This window comes from Ictidomys tridecemlineatus, unplaced genomic scaffold (genome assembly GCF_052094955.1).
Source record: "Ictidomys tridecemlineatus isolate mIctTri1 unplaced genomic scaffold, mIctTri1.hap1 Scaffold_103, whole genome shotgun sequence".
Taxonomy (NCBI): domain Eukaryota; kingdom Metazoa; phylum Chordata; class Mammalia; order Rodentia; family Sciuridae; genus Ictidomys; species Ictidomys tridecemlineatus.
This window is the reverse complement of record NW_027520990.1, coordinates 837,772-860,160: the sequence shown is the minus strand read 5'-3', so window position 1 is coordinate 860,160 and position 22,389 is coordinate 837,772. Positions and strand designations below refer to the sequence as shown.

At 40.4% G+C, this 22,389-nt stretch overlaps 2 protein-coding genes and 1 pseudogene across 2 annotated transcripts in view; 1 reads left to right on the top strand and 2 right to left on the bottom strand.

Annotated features, from left to right (window-relative positions):
- Positions 1–1,974: 1,974 nt before the first annotated feature.
- On the bottom strand, positions 1,975–12,358 carry LOC144372437 (putative polypeptide N-acetylgalactosaminyltransferase 8). Its single transcript, XM_078035813.1, has 5 exons — positions 12,325–12,358; positions 11,850–11,965; positions 11,246–11,341; positions 9,998–10,165; positions 1,975–2,974 (listed from the first exon to the last, which is right to left on the bottom strand). The coding sequence occupies exons 1-5, from the start codon at positions 12,356–12,358 to the stop codon at positions 2,831–2,833; spliced, it is 558 nt and encodes a 185-aa protein (XP_077891939.1). The 3' UTR covers positions 1,975–2,830.
- On the top strand, positions 12,335–12,842 carry LOC144372433 (coiled-coil-helix-coiled-coil-helix domain-containing protein 2 pseudogene; annotated as a pseudogene).
- Positions 12,843–20,130: 7,288 nt separating this feature from the next.
- The window catches only part of LOC144364733 (cohesin subunit SA-1-like), a 59,950-nt gene continuing 57,691 nt past the window's right edge, over positions 20,131–22,389 (bottom strand). The window contains exons 4-5 of the mRNA XM_078035808.1: positions 20,821–20,917; positions 20,131–20,323 (exon numbers count right to left, since the gene is read on the bottom strand). Of these exons, the coding sequence (XP_077891934.1) occupies positions 20,899–20,917 (19 nt within the window). The 3' untranslated portion in view covers positions 20,131–20,323; positions 20,821–20,898. The remainder of the gene's footprint in view (positions 20,324–20,820; positions 20,918–22,389) is intronic.

Genomic DNA, 22,389 nt, shown 5'->3' with positions numbered 1-22,389 from the left:
CCACTGCTGTAATGGATAAATATCTTCTGGGAAGTTACTTTAATTATATATTTTTGTGTACATACATTTGTGGTGTATATTTTTCCCATTTCTCATCACCCACTAGTTTTAACATCCATTGGTGAGTCTTGCCTGAAACAATTTTAACTGTGTGCGTGCCAAGTTGTGATTTCCTAATTTCATAATCCCTTTAACAATTATTAAATTGGCATTTTATTGTAAGGAAGAACTTTCCCTACTCCTCATTCATTCTTTTATTTATTTGAAAGAACTCATGTATTCTTATCTTATTCTTTGGCTATTGTGATCAACATTAATTTTAATGTTCAAATTGTCCCAGATTTAGCCAGTGGAACCCCTTTCAACTTGGTTACTGTGGGTTGTAACATATCCTACCATTCTTTGAGAAGTTCCTTTCTTTCAACACAGGAAGATATTAGAGCCAGAACCTTAAAATTAGCTATTTCCCTAAGGAGTCCTAATTCTAAATATTTAGAAATGAAGGACTGAATGTTGAATGCTAGGTATGCTCGGTGTATGTGTGTAAGTGCAGAGAAGTGTTCATCTAAAGTAGAGATATATGGCTAGATTTGCTTACTTTTGTTTATAATCCATTTTTGGTTTCTATATTTGATTTTTATGTATTTTTATTTTGAACATATGAAACATGATTCTAAATGTCAAATCCACAGGGAAAAAAGTCTACTTATGAGAATGCCACTCCCCCCGCATCTCTTCTATCCTGTTCCCCAGTCCTTGGCACCCTGTTCCCAACCACCACCATCCATTGTAACAATCTCAATAGTTTCTGGTTTATCCTTCTCAGGTTTTATTTTGCAGAAAAGAACAGACACATGTATATTTTCTCCTTATTTTCTACCTAAAAGATACATACTTATAGATGCTAGTTTTCTTTTTTCACTGAGCAAAATATACACTAAATCACTCCATATCAGTTCAGAGAGAAGCTCCTGTTCCTTTTTACAGCCACCTAATACCCCACTGTGTGGATTTATTTAGCACTCTCTGAAGTTTGGGTACACAGTTTATCTCCAACATGTTTCACAAACACCCAGTTCTGCAAAGAATTAGATATTGCCAAATACCAACTGAGATTGTGCCATTTTACATCCTCCCATCAACACGAGACTGCCAGTCTCCACATTCCTCCCATGGAATGTGCTGTTGTGTTTTCTGTTTTGTTTTCTTTTTTTTACTTTTGCCAATTTAAATGAAAAATTATCTCAGTTCACTTTTAATCTTCATTTCTCTGTGAATGAGGTCAAATGTTTTTTATATATGTAAACCTAGTGTGTCTTTTGCCTGCTTTTCTATTGCGTACATGCTTTTTTTTGAGAGAGAGAGAATTTTTTAATATTTATATTTTAGTTTTCAGTAGACACAACATCTTCATTTCATTTTTATGTGGTGCTAAGGATCAAACCCCGCGCCCTGCACATGCCAGGCGAGCGCACTACTGCTTGAGCCATATCCCCAGCCCACGTACATGCTTTTTAAAACCTTTGCTCTCAATTTTATTTTCCCTTCAGTTTGCCAGGAAGAAACCAGAAGTAATACATTTGCTTAACATTTAATTTATAACACAATAGGATCTTATTCACAATAATTCTTACTTGTCGTTTCTTCACTGTGAAGTTTTGATCAAGCTGCATACTTATGATACACTTCTAAAGCTTATTTTTAAAAGTCTTAGCCAATTTAATTCTGTGCCAGATTACCAGTGTCTTTCCTGCCTAATACCTAAAAGAAACCTCATGATTCCCAGGGACCCCTGACATGGGACTAAGGAAAAAGCAGCCTCTTAGGAAGGCAACCCAGGAGCCCATACTTCCTGGGTAAGCCCACAACACAGCACACACCTGGGTCCCCAAGGTCTCACCCAAAATTGGTAGCCCTGGATAACTACAGGGAAGGATTTACCCAATGAACAGACATAAGAATCCTGGCTTAAAGTTTTTGCCTGCAAATCCCTTCTTTGTGCCCCAATAGGTGATGGCTATCTGTTGTAATCCTCATTTTCTCCATAATTTTTGGGGGGCAATAGAAAGAAATAGGTGAGATCTAATCATCAGACATTATGAACAGATTCACAAGGAATTGGATTTTTCTACCATTTTCTGTGAACTAGCCCTTGAAAAGCTATGATTGGGTGAGGTTCTTTCCCTCCTCTCCTCAGCCTCTGCAATCTCTTTTTCATGGGAGAGACTGGTAATTCCAATAAAGCTGCCATGGGATAGGGGGCACACAAATGGAGGAATCTGTTAAAGTGACTGGTCTACTTGTTGTATCTTTCAGAACAGTCCAGAAAGGAGAGGGAGGTCATGCCACCTGGATGGTGATCACACTGCCACTGGCATGAGGAGGACCCAGCCTCTCACGTGGAACAGTCTGGGGAGTCTCTAAGCAGCTGAGTCGGGGAGGAGGTGTGGGACAGGTGGCGATAGTAGCTGTTGGAATGAAGGCTAAACAGCGTTGGTGGAAGTCAGAGATAAACTTCCATCTTCCTCCTCCACTTTCCACAGAACAAGCAGATGAGACAGGCTATTTCAAGGAGTTTCCAAGAATGGCATTTGATAGATATCACAATCTTCCAAGGGAAGCTGGGCACAAGGCATCAGTTTCTGCTCCGGTCCTCAGCCATTGTGCCCTGACACGTGCACAGGATTCCATGTCCTGGGTCTTGCACACTGAGATCACAGTAAACACACACACATTTCCTTTCCTTCACCCTCTCCCACATTGCACAGCATTGGGGGTAGATGCCATTCCAGTTGTGAGAATTGGTGTCCCAAATTCAGACTCTGCAAGCTCACTGGACATCGGTCTGATCCCAGTTTCTGATGACGTACTGAATTTGCATGGTACACTTCTGCAGCACAAGCATGTAGGCACCAAAAGAGTGCTTCCTGATCTCCAGACACTGTTTGGTGTCCCTGTTTATGATGGCTCTTCCCTGGGTGGGAGGAGGGAGAGTCAAGGTGATAGCAATAGCACAGCATCCCACTGGGCCTACTCTCTGTGCTGTGGTCTGCCAGGGTCCCTGGATCCTTTGCAAGTTCCCCAGCGAGAATGAGAAGCAATGTGTGGAATTCAACCCCCCAGTGCTTTCTGCACCAGCCTGGCAGCCAGCTAAGCCCACAGTACTGAGTTCATAAGCACCATGGGCCTCCCTGGAGACTGAAGCAGCAGGCCAACGCTGACAGGCGTAACACCATGACATCTTGTTTTCAAATTTGTCCGTCTTTTCTGTCTTTCCAGACCTGAGCCCATGGAACCCCTCAGGCTCGCCCTTCCCTTGCCTTCCTCTCCCTCCTCAGCAGGGCTCTGTCAAGGACCTGGGGCAGAAGCCACTTGGGAGGAACTCAATTTACCTTCTCCACCATTCTGGGTGGCAACTTCCTGCCTCCTGTCATGGGGCTTCAACAAAGTTCACTACTGGGAACACCATGGGCATCAGTGCTCAACAGTCAGGATTGATTCCCTCATATACAAACCAGGTGGCCTTGGGCACCTAACCTCCCCAAGTCTCCATTTCCTCATCTGTAAAATAGGTTTTGAGTAAATTTTAAAGTTTAAAATTTGTGTTAATATTAATTGAGCATCTGGTGCTTGATACATGAAAGATGCACGATAAATCTGAGACCATCTTGGCCCTATCCCTTCTCGTAGGGAAAAAGGAAGAAGGGTCCTCCTCCTTGTTCCTATATTCTCCCTCTGACCCCCACCCCTCGCCCCACCTCTTTCTGAACTCCACATCTCAGCACTTGGCAAACTTGCCATCTGTCCAAGCTGAGCCTGCATCTGCTCCTAACCCTCTCACCCCCATGCCCCTCTCACCCCCACACCCCTCTCACTCCCATGCCCCTCTCCAATCTTTGCTAGAATCACTCCCTAATCTGTGTTAGTTCCTGGGTCAGGGGCTTCTTCCTTTATTCACAACCTTCTGCTACCATCGTCAGAGTTCATGCATTCGATGAGAGGTCCGGTGAGTCACCTGATCTCACTGTCCCTCAGATACACGGTCACCAGGGCTTTTAACAGTAAGGGCTGCAGCTCAAAGATCTCCAAACCTCTGCCTCCCTGCTTCTCACCTCTCACAATCACAAACTGCCCCCAACAACCCCTGGTCTCCCAAACCATCTGACCTATACTCCCTGGGTGTCCCACCCCATCCTCCACCCCCCATTCTCAGGGCATTCATCCAGTGTCGGCCACGCAGGGTTCCTCTCCAGGTTCTGGAACTTCTCCACCACCCGCCACTCCCTGCTTTCAGCCCCTGACCACAGAGGGCTCCTGTACAGAGTCCACCAACCCGGCTCAACAAGGCATCTACAGCAGCCTGGCCTCAGGCTTCGCTTGCCCCTCTGTGTCACTCTTCTAGGCCTCTACAGCACATTCTGTCCCTGGATCCCCACCCCAACACTTTCAGCAAATGTCAAGAAGATCACACTCCATTTATATCTTCACCTGAAAACCACCAGTGGTCCACAGGATGCTGCCTCATGGATCATCTCAAAGGAGCTGCCTGTCCCTGTCTCGCCAGTCAGTAGCCTGTTTGTGCTCTGAATCAGCCGTCCTTGATGCTAGCCAACATTCTTCCAGTCTAACACCCTTATTTTATTTCTCCCTCTCTGCACATTTGTTTTCTACTAGCTTTAAAGATGTCATAATGTTAGAAGAAGGGGAGGACCACAAACCCAAAGCTCTCCTGCTTAACTAATATTTAGTGGTTTTGCCCCTTTAAAAAAATAAAAGTCATCAGACTAGAGTGAGACATGCATACCTATGTTTATAGCAGCACAATTCACAATAGCCAAACTATAGAACCAGTGGAGGTATCTACCAATGGATAAAGAAAATGTGGTATATACACACAATGGAGATTTATTCAGCCATTAAGAAGAATGAAATTCTGTCATTTGCAAGAAAGTGGATAGAACTTGAGAACACCATGTTAAGCTAAATAAATGAAACTCAGAAAGCCAAGGGCCATATATTGTCTCTCATATGTGGAAGCTAGAGAGGAAAAAGGAACAAAAAACATTGGGTGGGGGAGTCTCATGAAAAAGAGAGATCAGGAGTAGAGGAAAGGGACCACAGGGAGGGAAAGGGGAACTTCTAGGGAGTGATACTGGCCAAATTCCATTGTTATATTGTGTGCATGTAGGAATACATAACAACAAGTCCCACCATTTCATACAACCATAATGCACCAATAAAAAACATGAAAAAAAGGAGAATCAAATACCTAAGCAACCAGGAAGTAACACACAGTGGTAAGATTCTCTGCTTCAGTGCTGCACAATTACTATGCTGTGTAATCTTGGGGAAATGGTTTGACTTCTCTGGGCCATAGTTTCTTCATGGTTCAGACAGAGCTAACAGTAACACTTCTCTTATAAAAGACCTTTGTCTTACAAGGACTAAATTAGATAATGTTTAACCCAATGCCTGGCTTATAACATACACTCAATAAGTCTTGGCTATTATACTGTGATGTTTTAAATAAACTCAGTGGCCTATTTTCTATTTTCTCTCAACTTCCATGTGACTTGGGCTCTGACAGCACTCCCTACAGCACCTGGCTTCTTTTAATTGTGTTCATCTGGATCTTATGCACTTTCTCTCTTGTGTTTATTTAGGAACAGTGCGGCCAGAATTTTTAACGGATTTCTGTTTTTGTTTCATTTTCACTTTTACAAAAGGAATATATGCTTATTTTAATGTAAAAATGATATTTTTAAAAATTAGAACCACTCATGATGGTATAACACTGTACTTGTGGTTTTTATATATGGTTTTTACTTCTTTTAAATTAATATTATGTATATTTTCTCCTTTCATCATTTTTAAATAACTTTTAGAATATCATTTGAATAGCTATATGATATTCACTTAAGCAACGAGCAAAAATCCCTACCACTACTGGGTATTTCATTTTTCCTAACATTTTGCTTTGAAAATATCAGGATATAGTCTACATTAATCATGGACTTCAGTCTACATTATTTCTTAAGATATTATCCTGAAAACTAATCAGTTCCTTTAAAAGGGTCATAGTTAGTTGTTGGTATCAGAGCTCTTCCTATTGTGTTAGTCAACTTTCCAACACTATTGATAAAATACCCAAGGTAAACAACTCAACAGGAAGAAAGAATTTGGGCTCATGGTTTCAGAGACTTCAGTTTGTGATTGCTTGACTCTGTTGTTTCTGGGCCTGGGATGAGGAAGAAGATCACAGCAGGGAGCACATGGTGGAGGAAAGCTGCTCACCTTACAGTGGTCAGAAGGCCAAGAGAGAGGAAAGTCCAGGGATAAGATATAGTCCCCAAGGTCATGCCTCAAGGACCCACTCCTTTCAACTAGGTTCCATATTCTAAATTTCCATAATCTCCCAATAGTCCATCAAAGTATAACTTCATCAATGGCTTAATCCACTAATATAATCAGAGCCCTCATGATCTAATAACTTCCCAAAAGCCCTACCTCTGAACATTGTTGCATTGAAAACCAAGACTTCGACATAAGCCTGGGGGGGTGCCTTTCAGATTCAATTATAACACCTGTGTGCAGGCAAATTACTATTGGAACCTTTTTGGTTCACTCACCCACCAGCAAGGTGTGAGCACCCACAGGGCTCTCTTTCTTAGTGGTTTTTGGAACCTTTAGGATGGGTGTTCTCCTCCTCCTCACTACCAACTCTAGAAATCCTCTTTGTGTCATGGGCTGTCACTCTGTCTTGACCTTCACCCAAATACCCACTGTTTCAACTGCATCACTACCGCCAATGCTAGGCTCCTCCTATCAAAGTCCATGTGGCTGTAAACACCCCATCTCTGAATTAGGTCCCTTCTCAGTCACTCGATTTGGCTCCCTTGTGCTTCACAGAGAGTGTAACCTCCTCTGGTTGATTTAAAACACAGAATCATGACATTGGGAGAAAATAGAGGGATTATCTAGTCTGATCACCCTCTCAATTCCAGAAAATATTTTTAGTGATTTTTTTTTCATGCTCAGGATTTATTTTCAAGATTCCCACTCATAAACAATAAATAATACAGAGATTCTGCTTATCCTTTACTTTGGTAACTTTTTAGTAGAATGAATGTGTAAGTTGTGCTACAAAGTAAATAGAGCACAAGAGAGCCCCAACATTCAGCCAAATATTGTTTTTGATTCAGATATAAAATGGATAGGAAGGACTAGATAGGAATTGACTCAAGATGAACCAAAAGTTTGATAATATACCAGGAACCACCTGATCACCTCCCTCTTAACTTTTGAATTTCTTGGCATAATGGTCATAAAAAGGGTCCCAGCCTGGACATCAGAGCATCAGGCAGCCCATCCCTGGATGTGCTACAGAGCAGACCTTACACTCAGCCCAAATTTCCATTCTATCATCGGCCTCAGTCAGCTGAAAAGGCAACCTTCCAAATTTCTCTTAGGAAGACAACTTTTCAAATATTTGGGATGCATAATTATCTCTTTTGGATAAATAGTGAGGCTGATCTGGCTACGACACATCTGTCACCACAGTGACTTAACTGATCTTGCTGGATAAGCAGATGTCCCCTTCCTCCTCTTTTCCATGCCTAGTGCATTCCTCCTAGAGCTGCATGCTCTGTTGAAGAGGACACCCTTCCCCAATAGAGGAGGACTGCTCTTTGGTCAAGGATATATGAGTAGCTGCACTCCCCTGCTAGAACCTCCAAAAGAGCTCTTAGGAATAAATGGTATTTTTAATTCCTAGGATATTTGGGATAAAGTATAGATACTAAGGGAAGAAACAGGTAATATTTGCTAAATATTCTATGTGTTTTTGCTATTTTTAAGTACTGTTATATTTATGGAAAATTAGCATCTTACAAATTAACCTTTTGATAGCAATTTTAAAATGTGTAACAAATTAAATTTCTGATTGCATGTTGAGATTTCACTGACTTTATAAGCACTTTGGAAAACATTTAAGAGATTCAGGTTCACTAAATATAAAGTCAGATAATCAAAGTCCTTAAGAAAGTAAATTTAATGTTTTAAATTAATTTTATCAATTTAATGTATTATGTATTTTATGTAATTTAAATTTATAAAATATACTCTACAACAGTTAAATAAATTTATTAAATTGTTTTAAAAAATGCCCTATTAAAATTATTAAAACTTGCTAGGCTTGAAGTACTAAGATCATTAAAGACATCAAAAATTCACATTTAGCACACTAGGCTCACCAGATACTCTGATGTGCTGTGCTTGGTGACTACTATTGACAGAGAACTCAGCACTGTGTGAGGCAGCTGCTGGGCCATCAAGAAGTCCCCCCTTTGTCATCAAGAAGTCCAGTTTGGGACTATTGGGAGAAGGTAGAATCTTTAAGAGAATGAGTCTAGCAGAAAGTCTTTAGGTGATTGAGGATGTGCCTTCAAGGGGGACTGCAAGACCCCAGTCTCTTCCTCTTTCTCTTTTGCTTCTTGACTTATGATATAAGTGAGGTCTACTCTACCACATGCTCCCACCCTGATGCAATACCTCACTACAGACCCAAATCAACTGGACCAATCAATCATGGACTGGAATCTTCAAAACTGTGACTCAGACTAAACCTCTCTTTATATGTTGGTTACCTCAGGTACTTGATGTAAATGACAGAAAATTGACTAGCATGCTCCTTTTCCTTAGGAAAACAGCATCCTCTTTTCTCCAAGCTCAGCTCTCCTAAGTGCCAATCTTTCACTTGTTCCACAACCACTTATTGAGTGCCTGAAATGTTCCAGATGTTATAACAGATGATAGAGAGAAAACAACAAGCAAAATCCAGACCCTGCCCTCCAGTTCTCAGATGAGTGGTGAAAAGAAACAGGAGAGCAGGCAGGTCGAAGAGATAATGAGACAAGGGGAGCCTGAGAGCACAGAAGAACCCAGCCTATTCCTGCAGGGTCATGGAAGCTTCCCAGAGAGAGGCCCTGTCTGAAGCCAGGGATGCACTTTGAGGTTGTTCTGGTGAAGAGGTTGGAGGAGAGGGAATGACAACTGAAATGGGCCTAAGGTAGGGGGAGCATGCCAGTTCCATGTCATTGTAGCTTAGATGGAGGTGACAGAGACTGGGAAGGCATTACCTCTCCTTCTCCCTCTAATTGATATTGCAGGGAGACTGGAACGAAAAACCTCTCTGAAATCATAAGGAAATTTTTGCACATAGGTGCCTATACATTTAAACTGCATAGCTAGCAGAAAATCGTCACAGAGGTTATTGGCCTTAAAAAAATAGGACTTGCCGAAATAGATTGTCCATGATTTTTAAAATGCAGCACTTGAAGTTTATGCAGTACCAATCACAAACCATAACCTCCTTCCAACAGGACATCACAGACTAATGAAATTGGCCAAAGAACACAAAAATTTTTGAAGCAGCCCCAACATAGGGCAGGTTCACACGTAGACTGTGATCAGCCAAGTCCTTCATGTCATTGACACATGGATTCTGCTAGATTCCCGCTATCCTGTTCTTGGCCATTTAATATTGAAGTGAAAGCCAGGACTTTTGCAGTAGTCCCTGTTGGATTTCACCCTAGTCCTCTATACTTTGACAATCATTAAAAATCATGTGCCAGGCACCATGCCAAATGCTTCACAATCTTCTCTCATTTAATCCTCCCGATAGGCCCACAAAGTAAATACTATTATCTTGGTTTTATAGACGAGGAAACTGAGCATCAGAGATAGTCAGAAACTTGCTAAAGATGACTAAGCCAGGATTTGAGCCCAAACTCTATGAAGCTATGGCAGCTCCAGGACTTCTCCCTCCTCATCCACCCCTGCCTTAGTCAAGAGACTCTGTGGTTCACACCTGATTCCCAGCTTCCAGTCTTTCCCTTACCTGCTGCCACAAAAATTAATCTAAAAATGTTATCAAATCAAGTCAAACCTCTCAAACTATATTAGTAAGTACCTCCCCTTTAAAAGGCATGTGACTCACCTGTTTAAAATCCCAATGTATGTGTAGTCCACTTTGGGCTGCCGTAGAACATGGCTCTAAAGTAGGATTTTCCCCATGGCCAGGATCTGTGAGGCAGCGGTCATCAGAGTTTGCCTCTGCAATCAGATTTCCCATGTAGAATTCCCCAGTTTGGTGGTAATGGATGTTCTGGAAGATAGAAAGGGACCTGCCATGGGCACACTCAGCCGTGTAGAGGCCCAAGGATGGCTCTCGTGCCCTGGATCATGAATTTCCTGGCCACATGGAGTTATTGCACCCTTCCTCCCCTATGACAGTAGATTCCAGGGAGAAGGCCAGGCCTAGGGATGGGCACTTGGCCCACCCTCTTTCCTACAATGTCTCCAAAAGAATCATGGTGTGTGTGGATGAGGGAGCTGATCTTTGAAGAAAGCTTCTCCCAAAGCTTCTCAAGCTGAACTTGAGAAGCTGTCACTGTAAATCCCAGTATGAGCCTGTTGTCAAGAAGCCTTTCAAATTTCCCATCTGATAGTGCCTTGCTCAGTGAGCTTGGACAAATAGGTTGTTTTCATGCCTCAGGTTTTTCATCTCCTAAGAGGGAATGATATCTACCAGGAATACCTCAAAACCTTCCTGTAATGGCAACATGCAAAGTAAGATGGCAGATTTGAATATTTTCCATTTAATAAAAAGTCCCCTGGCTGCACCCTGAACTTAGTGCCAGCCCACTTCTATGCCACAGAGGAACTTCCATTCCACCTCTGTTTTCTTTAGCCCTCTGCTTCCTTCTTTGCAAGAGAAGAACAGGTGGCTTCACCCGTCAAATTTCTGGGATGCACAGGAGAAGGGAAGATGGTGGGACAGTGGGAAGAGAGGAAAAAAAGGGATTAGAGGCAATTACCAATGAAAATCTCCCCTGGAGAATGACCACAACAGAGCAAAGCCTTCTACATGTCCCTGAAACTGAGCTGTCTTGCTGTGACCTTTAGAATGAACCAGAATGTGCTTACTTAAAGACTAGAGATATAATTCAGTGGTACAATGATTGCCTAGCATGCAGGATGCCTTGGGTTCCATCCCCAACAACAACAACAACAACAACAAACCCTACTTAAAAGTGTAGGTTTGGGTTTCACCCTTACCTGTGTCCCAGAATACTCTGCTCTTGCGTCCCCATCGTCTAACACCAAGTTTAAATCTGACAGAGGTTACCAGGAGCTGAGCCAAAATAGACTCACCCTGTCAGGCAGGGAAGATGATGGAAGTTACCTGTGGACTGAATTCATGGCAGGGATGCATGATGGGGGTATTGCCTGGCACAGGTCCTTGATCCAGGCAGATACTCTTATCCAACGAGTTTTTCATCTGAAGGGAAAAAAACATGAATGCAGTTTTGGAAAGACAATCCCAAAGCCTCCCCAGGACCTGCATTTTCCTTAAAACACCAAGAAGCCAACAGCCAAAAGAAGCAGAAACCGGGATCCTGGCAGCCACGTGCTGAGCACTGGGAAACAAACCAGAGCTTAGGTGAGGTGCAGCTGTGCTGCCCACGTTTTGGGAACATTGTCCCCTGCAGACCCTCACAGAGAACACCGAAGAACCCATCCTGCTACAGACATGAGTTGGCTAAGGAACCAACAGTGTCAGGCAAGAGCTGCAGTTTTCAAAAGGACTAGAGGCAGCAAAAGGAAAAGAAACAGGGATTGGGGAACAAGAGGAAAGGAAGTCTCTCAAGAGCAGAGCGCTGAGGAAGGCATGGGGCAGGAAGGGGACACTAGGCAGGAAAACCCTTGGCCAGGTAAATATATGGTTTGGGTTTCACTGTCTTCCACAAACAAGCATTCAAATTCTAAATCCATTTCACAGCACGTACTCTTCCATAGCCCACAATGTTGAGGGTCGGCTTCAAGAGTGGATAAACATTTTTCAGGTACCAGTCAAAAGTTTTACATTTCAATTTCTTCCGGAGTGCAATTCTGGAAGAAATGTCTCCTTAATCAATTCCAGAGTTCTGAAATAAAACACCAAGATTTCTATGCTTTGGTTCATGAGACCTTCCTGACTCCACTAATAAGTATGACCTTGCATGAATGGACTGAGAATTTTCCTGGCAGCCTAGAGGTAACCTTGATATTTTATTTTCCAGGGAATGTAGAAAAGCAACCTTGGGGACCTCTACTGGTTTTCAAAGACATTTGCAAACCCGGCATGGAGCAGGCAGGGTCACCACAGTACATTTCTCATTATAGCAAGCCGAAGCAGACTGCTCCTGTTTGAGATGATATTCACATCAATAAGGTATAAAATATTCCTCACCATGGCAGAAAAGGCTTTTTAAAAGTTCTGACACCGCTGGACGCCGAGCCGTCGGGAACTTACCATGTCGCGTGGAAGCTGGAGCCGCACTTCGCGCATGGCGCCCCCAGCCAGCCGGGCCCCTCAGATGAGGGCTGTGCCTAGGCCAGCACCAGAAGCTGAGCCACCAGCTGCAGCCCCACCATCTACAGTCGGGTCTCCTGCTGTAGCACCCCGGCAGCCAGGTCTGATGGCCCAGATGTCAACCACTGCAGCTGGTGTGGCAGTGGGCTCTGCTGTTGGGCACACACTGGGCCATGCCATCACTGGAGGCTTCAGTGGAGGAGAGCAAACAAAGCCTGATATCACTTACCAGGAGCCTCGGGGAACCCAGCCAGCACAACAGCAGCAGCTTAGTGACCCTTGCTTTTATGAGATAAAACAATTTTTGGAGTGTGCCCAGAACCAAGCTGATGTTAAGCTCTGTGAGGGTTTCAATGAGGTGTTGAAGCAGTGCAGAATTGCTAATGGATTAGTCTAATCAAGAAGTTCAAATTGAAGAATTGGAAAATCAGCTCTGATGACCAAGTTACTTTAACATAAAAAGGTAACTGATAGTGAAAGTATGAAAATAAAACTGCAATGTAAAGCCTCATTTAATAGCTTCAGTTTTTGTGAATGGCAGCAAATAAGTATTCTAACTGTATGGAAGTTCACAGAGTTGGGACTGGCAAATACGTGGCCTCCTGAAGTCAGCTGTTCTGATGTTCTTTGAGTATTAGAATAAAATGATTTTTCTCCTGAAAAAAAAAAAAGTTCTGACACCAAGATTTGAAGACTTTCTAAAAATGAATATTAACTAGAAAAAAAAGGCAGAAATGCAGAACCCATATGGGGTATCTGCCTTTTTTCCAGAATGTTCCTATGTGGTTCATTTCAAATCACCTTTGCAGAAGTTCATTTGTTTAGGGACAGTTTTCTTTATAGCTTGGCACAGTCACAATAGAGATAAAAGAGCTAAGGATATCCTGGAGGGTACCTATTTTCCCATCATACCTTGGCATACAGGGGCACCAGAAGAAATTTGTATGAACAATGAGCTAACTGCAGACTACTGGCACCTTGAGTTGTTAAAGGAATGATTTTCATGACTTTGAATCCTAAAGAAGGCTCGGGCTTCTCTGCCTATTTTTACATTCTCCAGAAATAGTGCTCCCATAGTTTAACCAGACCCCTGACTCCACCTTGTCTTCAGACTTTTCCTCCTAGATCTGTTCCACAGTTTCCCAACCATCCTGACCCTCTGATTTCTGGAGGTTACTTTAGGATCCACTGTGATGGAAAGAGAGTATTCCTCTTCTCTCTGTGCCAAACACAGCTAACCATGCTTAAACTCAAAGCCAGCGCTTAGGGACAGAAGACAGCATATCACACCAACCTCAGGTGGCCAGGGCAAAAGATGCAGGCTCAGCCAAGGTTGTCCTCATGTATGTGCATCTAACAAGATAAAAGGACCTCCTCTCACCACCCCATGTATCACTTGCTATGTTTATGTCCTCTTAACCAATATATGATATCCAATTTTACTCTGCAAGGACTGCCCCAGTATAGAAGACGGATGTAGAACACAGAATCTAAAAGCCAGATTTTCTTGCTTTGAGTCTTATGTGGTCTAATTACTGTATGTTCCTGTGTTAAACAAGTTTCTTCTAATTATCTGTGCCTTGGCTTCCTCATCTGTGAAACATATCCCAAAGGTGGTTCTGATGGTTAATGGGTCAGTATATAAAACACTATCTAGAACATGATATTGTCACACAGACGTTAAGTGTCACTATTATTATACCTTGGGAACTTACTCTAATTCTTTATGACACAACAGCATATTTTTTCTGTCCATTCTCATTCTTCACTGCCACCACCACTTCCTGCTGCTAGCTTTCCCCCTGATGCTGTTCAGTCCATGACAAACCTGGAGAGGTATGTTCCAGGCCAAGTAGACCATGTGTTTGTATTCATCCATCCAGATTTCAGCCACTCACAGAGCATTGCGCTTCAAGAAAATGCTTAGATCCCACGTGTAGGGCTTGGGGTATCTCTCTAGATGAGCCACCCGGGAGCAGGGTAAGATCTCAATCTTCCCTCCACACTGCCACACCTGCAAGAGAAGGAACTATCTCCTGCATAGACTGGGCCCTGCGGTCAATGAATTGCATGGCTTGATGACTCACAAGAAGGCCCCATTCGGGGACCATTTTTTAATGACTCTAAGTTTGGTCTTCCTACCCCAGACTTCTTATTCAAATTGTCCATCCTTAGGAGACTATCAAACTGCTCCCCCTCTGTTGTCAAACAGTCCTGGAACTGAACTCCTACTTCCTTCACAAAGTCCTCCTGAAAGGACAAAAGAGGCTGCCTCTGCTCCCTTATCACCAAGGAAAGTGGCCAAGTCCTGAGAGGCACCATGCCCTCTCACTAGACTTAACTTCCCATGACCCTTCTCTGTCTCAAGCCAGACACAGGACAAATGGCAGACAGAAACTGAGGTGGCTTCTATGATTCTTCCTCTTGGTGCTCACCCTTTACCTAATCCCCTCCCCTTGAGTGTGGCCTCCCTCCTTTTTCTTTCTTTCTTCCTTCCTTTTTTATTTTTTATTTTTATTTATTTATATACTCTAACAGGAATTGAATTCAGGGAGCCACACTGAATTCACTGAGCCACATCCCCAGCTCTTTTTTTTTTATAATTTTGAGACAGGTTCTCACTAAGTTGCTTAGGGCTTCACTAACTTGCTGAGGCTGGCTTTGAACTTGAGATCCCCCTGCCTCAGCCTCCTGAGCTTCTAGTATTATAAGCATGCACCAACACCCAGCCTTTTTCTGTCTGATAGAACATGGTAGGGGTTACAGGATGTAATTGACTACGTGTATTTGATTACATGACTTAAGACTGTAGCACCCATCTTGTTAGGATATGCTCTCTTTTTCATTGACTTTGAAGAAGCAAGCTGCCATTTTTTGAGCTATCATGTGGGAAGATACAGTTAACGAGAAACTAAGGGTAGCTTCCAACTGGTAGCCAGTGTGAACTCTGAATGCTTCCTTAGTCTGTAAGACTTTACGGAACCTGATGGAATCACAATCATGTGAGCTTGGAAGCAGATCCTTCTCTAGCCAAGTTTATATGAGAACCTAATCCTGGTGCACACCTTGAATGCATTCTTGAAGAGGGCCCAGCTAAGCTGTACCTACAAACCTGATTCCTAGAAATTGTGAGGAAAAGAATGCATCTTGCTTAAGACCCTAGATTTGGTCAATTCAGGTACTTCTTGACCAAAAGCTACCAGTTCTAAATGTTTTTCTTTACTACCCTGATGAGTACAAACATGCTTATCAGAACATGCATTCTAATATTTAACTCAGAAAATATGATTTTCATTCCCATGGATAATAGAACTATCTACTCATATTGGATTGGTATCAGGTCTCCAGAATCTTCTCTTCGTAGTTGCCTAAGTGAGTTGCAGTTTCTGAGAGCTAATTAGCCCATCTGGTAGTGGTTAGTAACCTATTGTGGAGAGTGGTTAATGAGAATGGGAGCACAGTGACTGAGATCGGGGGTCTCTCATGACCTCATGGTTGTGGCGGGTCTGGTGCCTAGGAAAGTTTCTGTGCATGGACATAGGATGCCTAGCTGCTATGGTAAAGCCCTGCCTGAGGATGTTCCATGAAGGAATCTTATGAGCTTCAACCTTGATCTAAGGCACATAACTCTCAGGTATAGAGGAACTCTCATGCTAGACAATCATAATGTTTCTCCAGGTCTGCTACTCCTGAGACTTCTTGCTTAACAGTAACTTTAATCAATAGACCTCCTTGAGTGCTACCAAAGTTCCTAACATTGCACATTGCAACTGTGGAAAAGCTGCATAGATGTTTTAGTTCTATAACTTTTCTGAGTACAAAGAATAATGCTTGCATAGTCTTTAACCTGATAATAAAACATATATAAATAAAGATTGCTGGTGTAACTCTTTAGATCTGCTTCTCCATCAGAGAGCAGCACTCCACCTGATCCCAGCTTTATCTTCAAAATCTGTGTGAGTCTTTTATTTTCTAATCGCCCCTCCCAGGGATGTGAGTTTGGCCATGCAGGATGCCATGACCTACCACACTCGTGCCAAAGGAGTCCCAGAGACAAGGCTGGGCACATTGTGCCTTGATGGTTTGATTAACTGACATTTCAAGACTGTCCACCTGAGGAGTCAGTTCCACTGTGAGACCTTCATTTTTTAAAATTCCTTTCTTTACTTCTTACTGCAAAGATCCTCTTAATAGCATCCCACACCCCAGGATAGTAAAGTGAAAAAAAGGTAGGCTTTGATGTCACACTGATTTGTGCTCAAATCCTGATTCCGTCACTGCATGCCTAGCAGCTAGGCACAAAACACCCACCCTCCATGAGCCTTGACTTACTCTTCTGCAAAAAGGGCTCACCCACCCTTTGAGTTGTCAGGAGTCATCAACAACATAACAATTCCTTCACCTCAGCAGCCTCCAAGTTGCCCTGAAACACGTCTTTCCTCTATTATCTTCTTCATCAGTCCCCAAACTAATCATGTGGGGGTTCCATCCAGCTTGTTTTTCTTCCAGCCAAGTATTTAAAAATATAAATACAACTGTATTTCAATTTTCTAGTTGATGGAGGTTTCTAACCCACAGAAATTTAGGGGGAAATCTTAAATTCAAATTAAGGATTTCTATTTATGAAATAATGTTATTGATTATCCTTACTCAACAGTTTTCAAATTTTACCGTCCAATTTATTCTTACTTGCCAAACTTCATTCATATCTCTCTCGCTCACTCGCTCTATCCAACCCCCCCACTCACACACAGACTTGAAGCTTCTGCTTATAATAATAATAGACAGCCTCATGTCTCACACCATCCTAGTACTTTTTGTGAATTTAACTCTCACCATGCAGGTATTACTGTTAGCCTCATGTCAGTAACTTGTCCACACTTGCCAGTTAATATGACAGAACTGGATTCTGAACTCAGGCGATTCCCATGTTAATCTCTGGCACAGTGCCTACATATAGGTTTTCAACCCATACTAGCTGTCCTTTTTTACCCATCATCTCTGTTTACACACACCCACGAGCACCATCATGGCCATGGCAACTAGAGGTCAGGAAAAAGCACTTCATGAGCTCTAACGTTTTCTAATATCTGTGATTAGAGAAAGAACCTAACAAGTGCTTAGAAGAAAATGCTTAGCATCAATAACCATCAGGGAAATGCAAATCAAAACATAAGGAGACATCACCTCTCCTCACTTAGAATACTTATTATCAAAAAGACAAAGGATTTCTCTGATAAGGATTGAAAGAAGGGAAACTTTAACACACTTGGTAGGATGTAAATTAATAAAATCCTTAAAGCTCAATGGTAGAGAGCTTGCTTGGCATTGGTAGGGCACTAGGTTCAATCCTCAGCACCACATAAAAATAAATAAATAAATAAAATAGAGATATTTGGTCCAGTACAACAAAAAAAATTCAAAACAGAACTACCATATGATCTACAAATATAGATCATATATCTACCCCCTACTGAGTATATATTCTAAGGAAATAAAATCCCTACATGGAAGAGGACGTCTATACTCAGGTTCACTGCAGCACTACTCACAATAGCCAAGAAATGGAAGCAATCAAAGTGTCTATCAACTAATAAATGGAGAAAGAAAAGGTGATATACATACAAAAAGGAAACAATTCAGCCATGAAAAAGGATGATAGAACTAGAGTTAGGTGAAATAAGCCAGGCATATATGTGGAATGTAAAAAAAATAAAACCCTGATGTAGAAGTTGAGGGCAGAATGGTATTTAGGAGAGGATGGGGAGATTAAGAGACCCCAATAAATGACTACTGAGTTAGTTACACAGATGTTCAAGTTTAACATGGGACAGCAGGATGACTATAGATAAGGATAATGTATGTATTTACTTCAAAAAGAGGAAAGGATTTTCAAAATAAAGAAATGATAAATGTTTGAGGAGATCCACATATTTAACCTAATTTCAACATTACACATGTACCAAAATATCATGCTACCCCATTACTATGTACAATTTTATTTACATTTATTTATACTCTTTTTTGTGGTGATGGGGATCAAACCCAAGGCCTTTCACATGTTAGGCAAACATTCTACCATTGAGCAGATAATTGAGTTATAATTGAGTCATATCTTTAGCCCCATAAAATTTTTGTTTTTATGTATGTGCTTAAAAAATAAATTTAATTCTAAAATGTCAAATTTATTAATGATAACAGATGTGTATATAATACTGTATTTAAACAAAACAGAACTGTATCATGTTCAAATAGAATTTATTCTAGAAATGTAAGGGGTGCTTACCACTAGACAAATTTATTAATTTAACTCAGGTTCATTAGTGGATAAAAGGAAAATCTCAGGAAACTCATATACAAAGGGAAAATTTTATCACGGACGAAAAGATACCACAGAAATCACAGAAACTAAAAACTTTAATTGCCTCCCCAGAACAAGAACAAAACTGTCTTCTATCAGTGACACTGTTAATAGTAATAAAGGAACTGGCTATGCAATTTGACAAGAGATGAAAACTTGTAAGGTTAGGAACTGAAATTGTTTGCAAATAATGTAATTTACTTAGTACAAGTAAACAGAATTAACAAAACATCAGAAGAAATGAGAGTTCTAATCCAGTATACCTACAAAACTAACATAAAAGTTGAAGGTTTCTATACCTCAGCAACAACCAAGTAGAAGCTAGGCATGGTGGCCTATAATCCAAGCAACTCAGGAGGCAGAGGTAGGAGGATAGCAAGTTTGAGGCCAAACTCAACCAATTAGTGAGGCCCTAAGCAACTTAGTGAGACCCTGTCTCAAAACATAAGAAACCCACCAAAACAAGAAATAGAAAATACTAAATACCAATTATATAGCAATGAAACTACAAAGTTTTTAAGAATTAACATATACTAAATAACACAGAAGATCACCATGGAAAATTGAGCTCTATGTATAAGACCTAATGATATCTCAACAAAGAAATGCATCTTTTCATGAATAAATGATATGATATAATAAAAACTTCCATTTTCTCCTAAATTCCATGAAGTTCTAATATTTAAAATACTAACCAAAATTTTGAAGCAACTGACAAGTATATTTTAAAAATTCTTATCATAGAAAAAAGGATTTTAAATAGACCAGAGAATCTACCAAGAGAATAGGCTGGATTTTAAAATATATTATAAAGCCAAAATAATAAAAATCATGGTATAAAGGCAAAAAGGTATAAAGAACTCAAGCATCAGTAGACCCCTGTATAGCTATTTAGTTCATGACAGGTGTGTCATTATAAAGTATATAGAGAAGAATATGTAACAATTTTGCTAGAAATCACATTCTCTTACAGATTCTACTTTTATAGTCAAACTTGTAATGAAAAAGCTATTTTTCTTAAATAGCTTTCTTAAAATTGTTATTTTAAAATCTATTTTTGATCATTTTGTAAATAAAACAAATTACCTGCTTTATTTCCTATCTTTTGGTTTTATATACATTCCAAAAAGCCTATTTGAAAAACCTATCCCTTTTGAGAGACCTTTCTTTTGAAGACTTCTTTCTCTGTTTTTGTTTAAAGAGGAAGATATTTCATTGGATTTTCTGTAGATTGCATGAAAAAACTTTAATATGGAGGAAAGAGACAACAGTCAAAATGAAAAACAAAAACAAAACAAATCCACACATAATCAAAAAAAAAAGAATACTTTGTTTGGAACAAAACCTTAAGGTATTAAAAGTAGAACCTGAAGTGATAAATATATTTAAGGGCTTTATATACAAAAGGATATCAATAATGCAGAGAAAAGGGCATTAAAATATCAAAATATTAAAAAATAAACTCACTAAAGTATTAGAGTAACCAATCGAATAGCTTCCACAGCAACATCATATTCTTTGTCAAGTGTCATTGATACAATGCGATCCTAAAAAAATAAACCATAAATATAAAAAAGCTGAGAAAGACTTAAGATTATGTATTCTGAGGCATATGTGCCACACTAATGATAGGTTAAATGCAAAACTTTATTCTTGAAATCATATTCTCATAGTTCTACTCTCACAAAGGAGATGCTAGAATGTTTGTAATTTAAAATCTTTCTCATCAACTGCCATTCCCAGAACACTGTGACAGGGAAACCTTTAGTTACAAAATTAATATATTCATTAAAGAAGATATATAAAGAAATAATTTTAAACAAGAAAGATATTTTTAAGGAAACAAGAACTCTTGTGTGTATTTGTGGTAAAGTAGATACTCATTTATTTCAGGCAGGTTTATTTAAAGAATATGTAGTAAAGAACAGGAATTAAACACTTATTACAGTAATGTCATTTGATAAACTAGCTATAAGTACAAGGTTACAATGAGAAATAATGTAGGTACTATGAAAATAATAAGCTCACTGTTCTTAATGCTTACCTTGAATCGGTTAGGGAATAGCTCCAGTTTGGGAAATAATTCTCTATTGGTATAGACTCTGTAGAGCTTTCAAACACTTCAGTCTGACTTCCCCTTGCTTCAGAGATACAAAAAAAAACACAAAAGAAGCAGTTAATTCCATGCCAAAAAGATTATAATAAAAATACTGAAGTCTTTATGAAGAATAAAATAATTTCAGTTTAATCATTTAAAAATACATTGAAAATCCCTTAGTTTCTTGTGAATATAACTGTGTCAAACATTTATCAACTCTGACCATATAATGAGTATCTCTCATATTATTCGGTGATACTTAGAATTTTTAACTTATGATCATAATTAGAGAAGGGAATGCTCATTTGTTCTATATGTAATTATAGAATAATCCTGTGGCAAAACTTAATTTCATATTAAAGTTATCATTTATTCATGCAACAAGTATTTACTGGATGCCTTTTACATTCCAAGGAGAGTAGTAAGGAAACAGAGAAACAGCAGAATGTTTAAAACACTGGGAAAATGACACAGTGTAAAGTCCTAAAGGTGCGAGTTACCAGAAGAATATCTTTAATATAAAGTCACTAATTAAGAGTAAAGGTTGTTGGCACAGTGTAAACAGAATGTGTATGGCATCATCTAGAAATTTAGTCAACACTCTCAAAGGATTCAAGGGATTATTATTATTATTATTATTGGTACGGGGGATTGAACGCTCAACCACTGAGCCACATCCCACATCTCTCAATCAGGGACTACATATACAAAAGCAAGGCAATAAGCAACTCAATGAGACCTTGTTGCTAAATAAAATACAAATTAGGGCTGGGGAAGTGGCTCAGTGGTTGAGTGCTTCTCAGTTCAATGCCAGTTGCCCCTCCAAAACCAAACCAAAACAAAACAAAACAAAACAAAACAAAATCTCAAAAGCACATGCACATGCGTGAGCGTGCGCACACACACGTCTAAGTACAGGGATATGCTGGTAAAAGATTTAGTAACTCATTCTGGGGAACAGGGCCCACTTTGTTACGCATGCAAAGATCCATAACATAAATATACCTTCCATAGATGATACTGAACTACCAATGAACTATCATTGAACTCATTCATGGAGAAGTGTGTATAATCACCCTCTTGCAAGCTAATTCAACTACTTATAGCACAGCAGTGAATGAAGTGATATTATCTGTTAAGGTTAGTTATAGCATGTAGGAGAAATCTGAAGTGTTTATACCAGGTGCAATTAACACTCCACCCAAACTCCCTTTACTTGTTAATTCTTCAGCCTCTGTCAACTGCTAATGATTCCTATACACACCTTTCTCTGAAGAAACCACCATGGTTGAAAAGACCCACCTGGCACAGAAATTCCTAAGAGATTATGTTTCACCTTTCCTCTCCTATTCACTCCACTCCACTCTCACCTTTCCCAGACTAATGCCCATAACCAGAGTAGAAAGACATAATGGTAAAACAGCCTAACTGTCTTAACTCTGGCAGGACAAACTTTGAGATGTAATTTATTCTCTAGAGTTTGTTGTGAGATTGTGCAGAGTCTAGACTTATTCT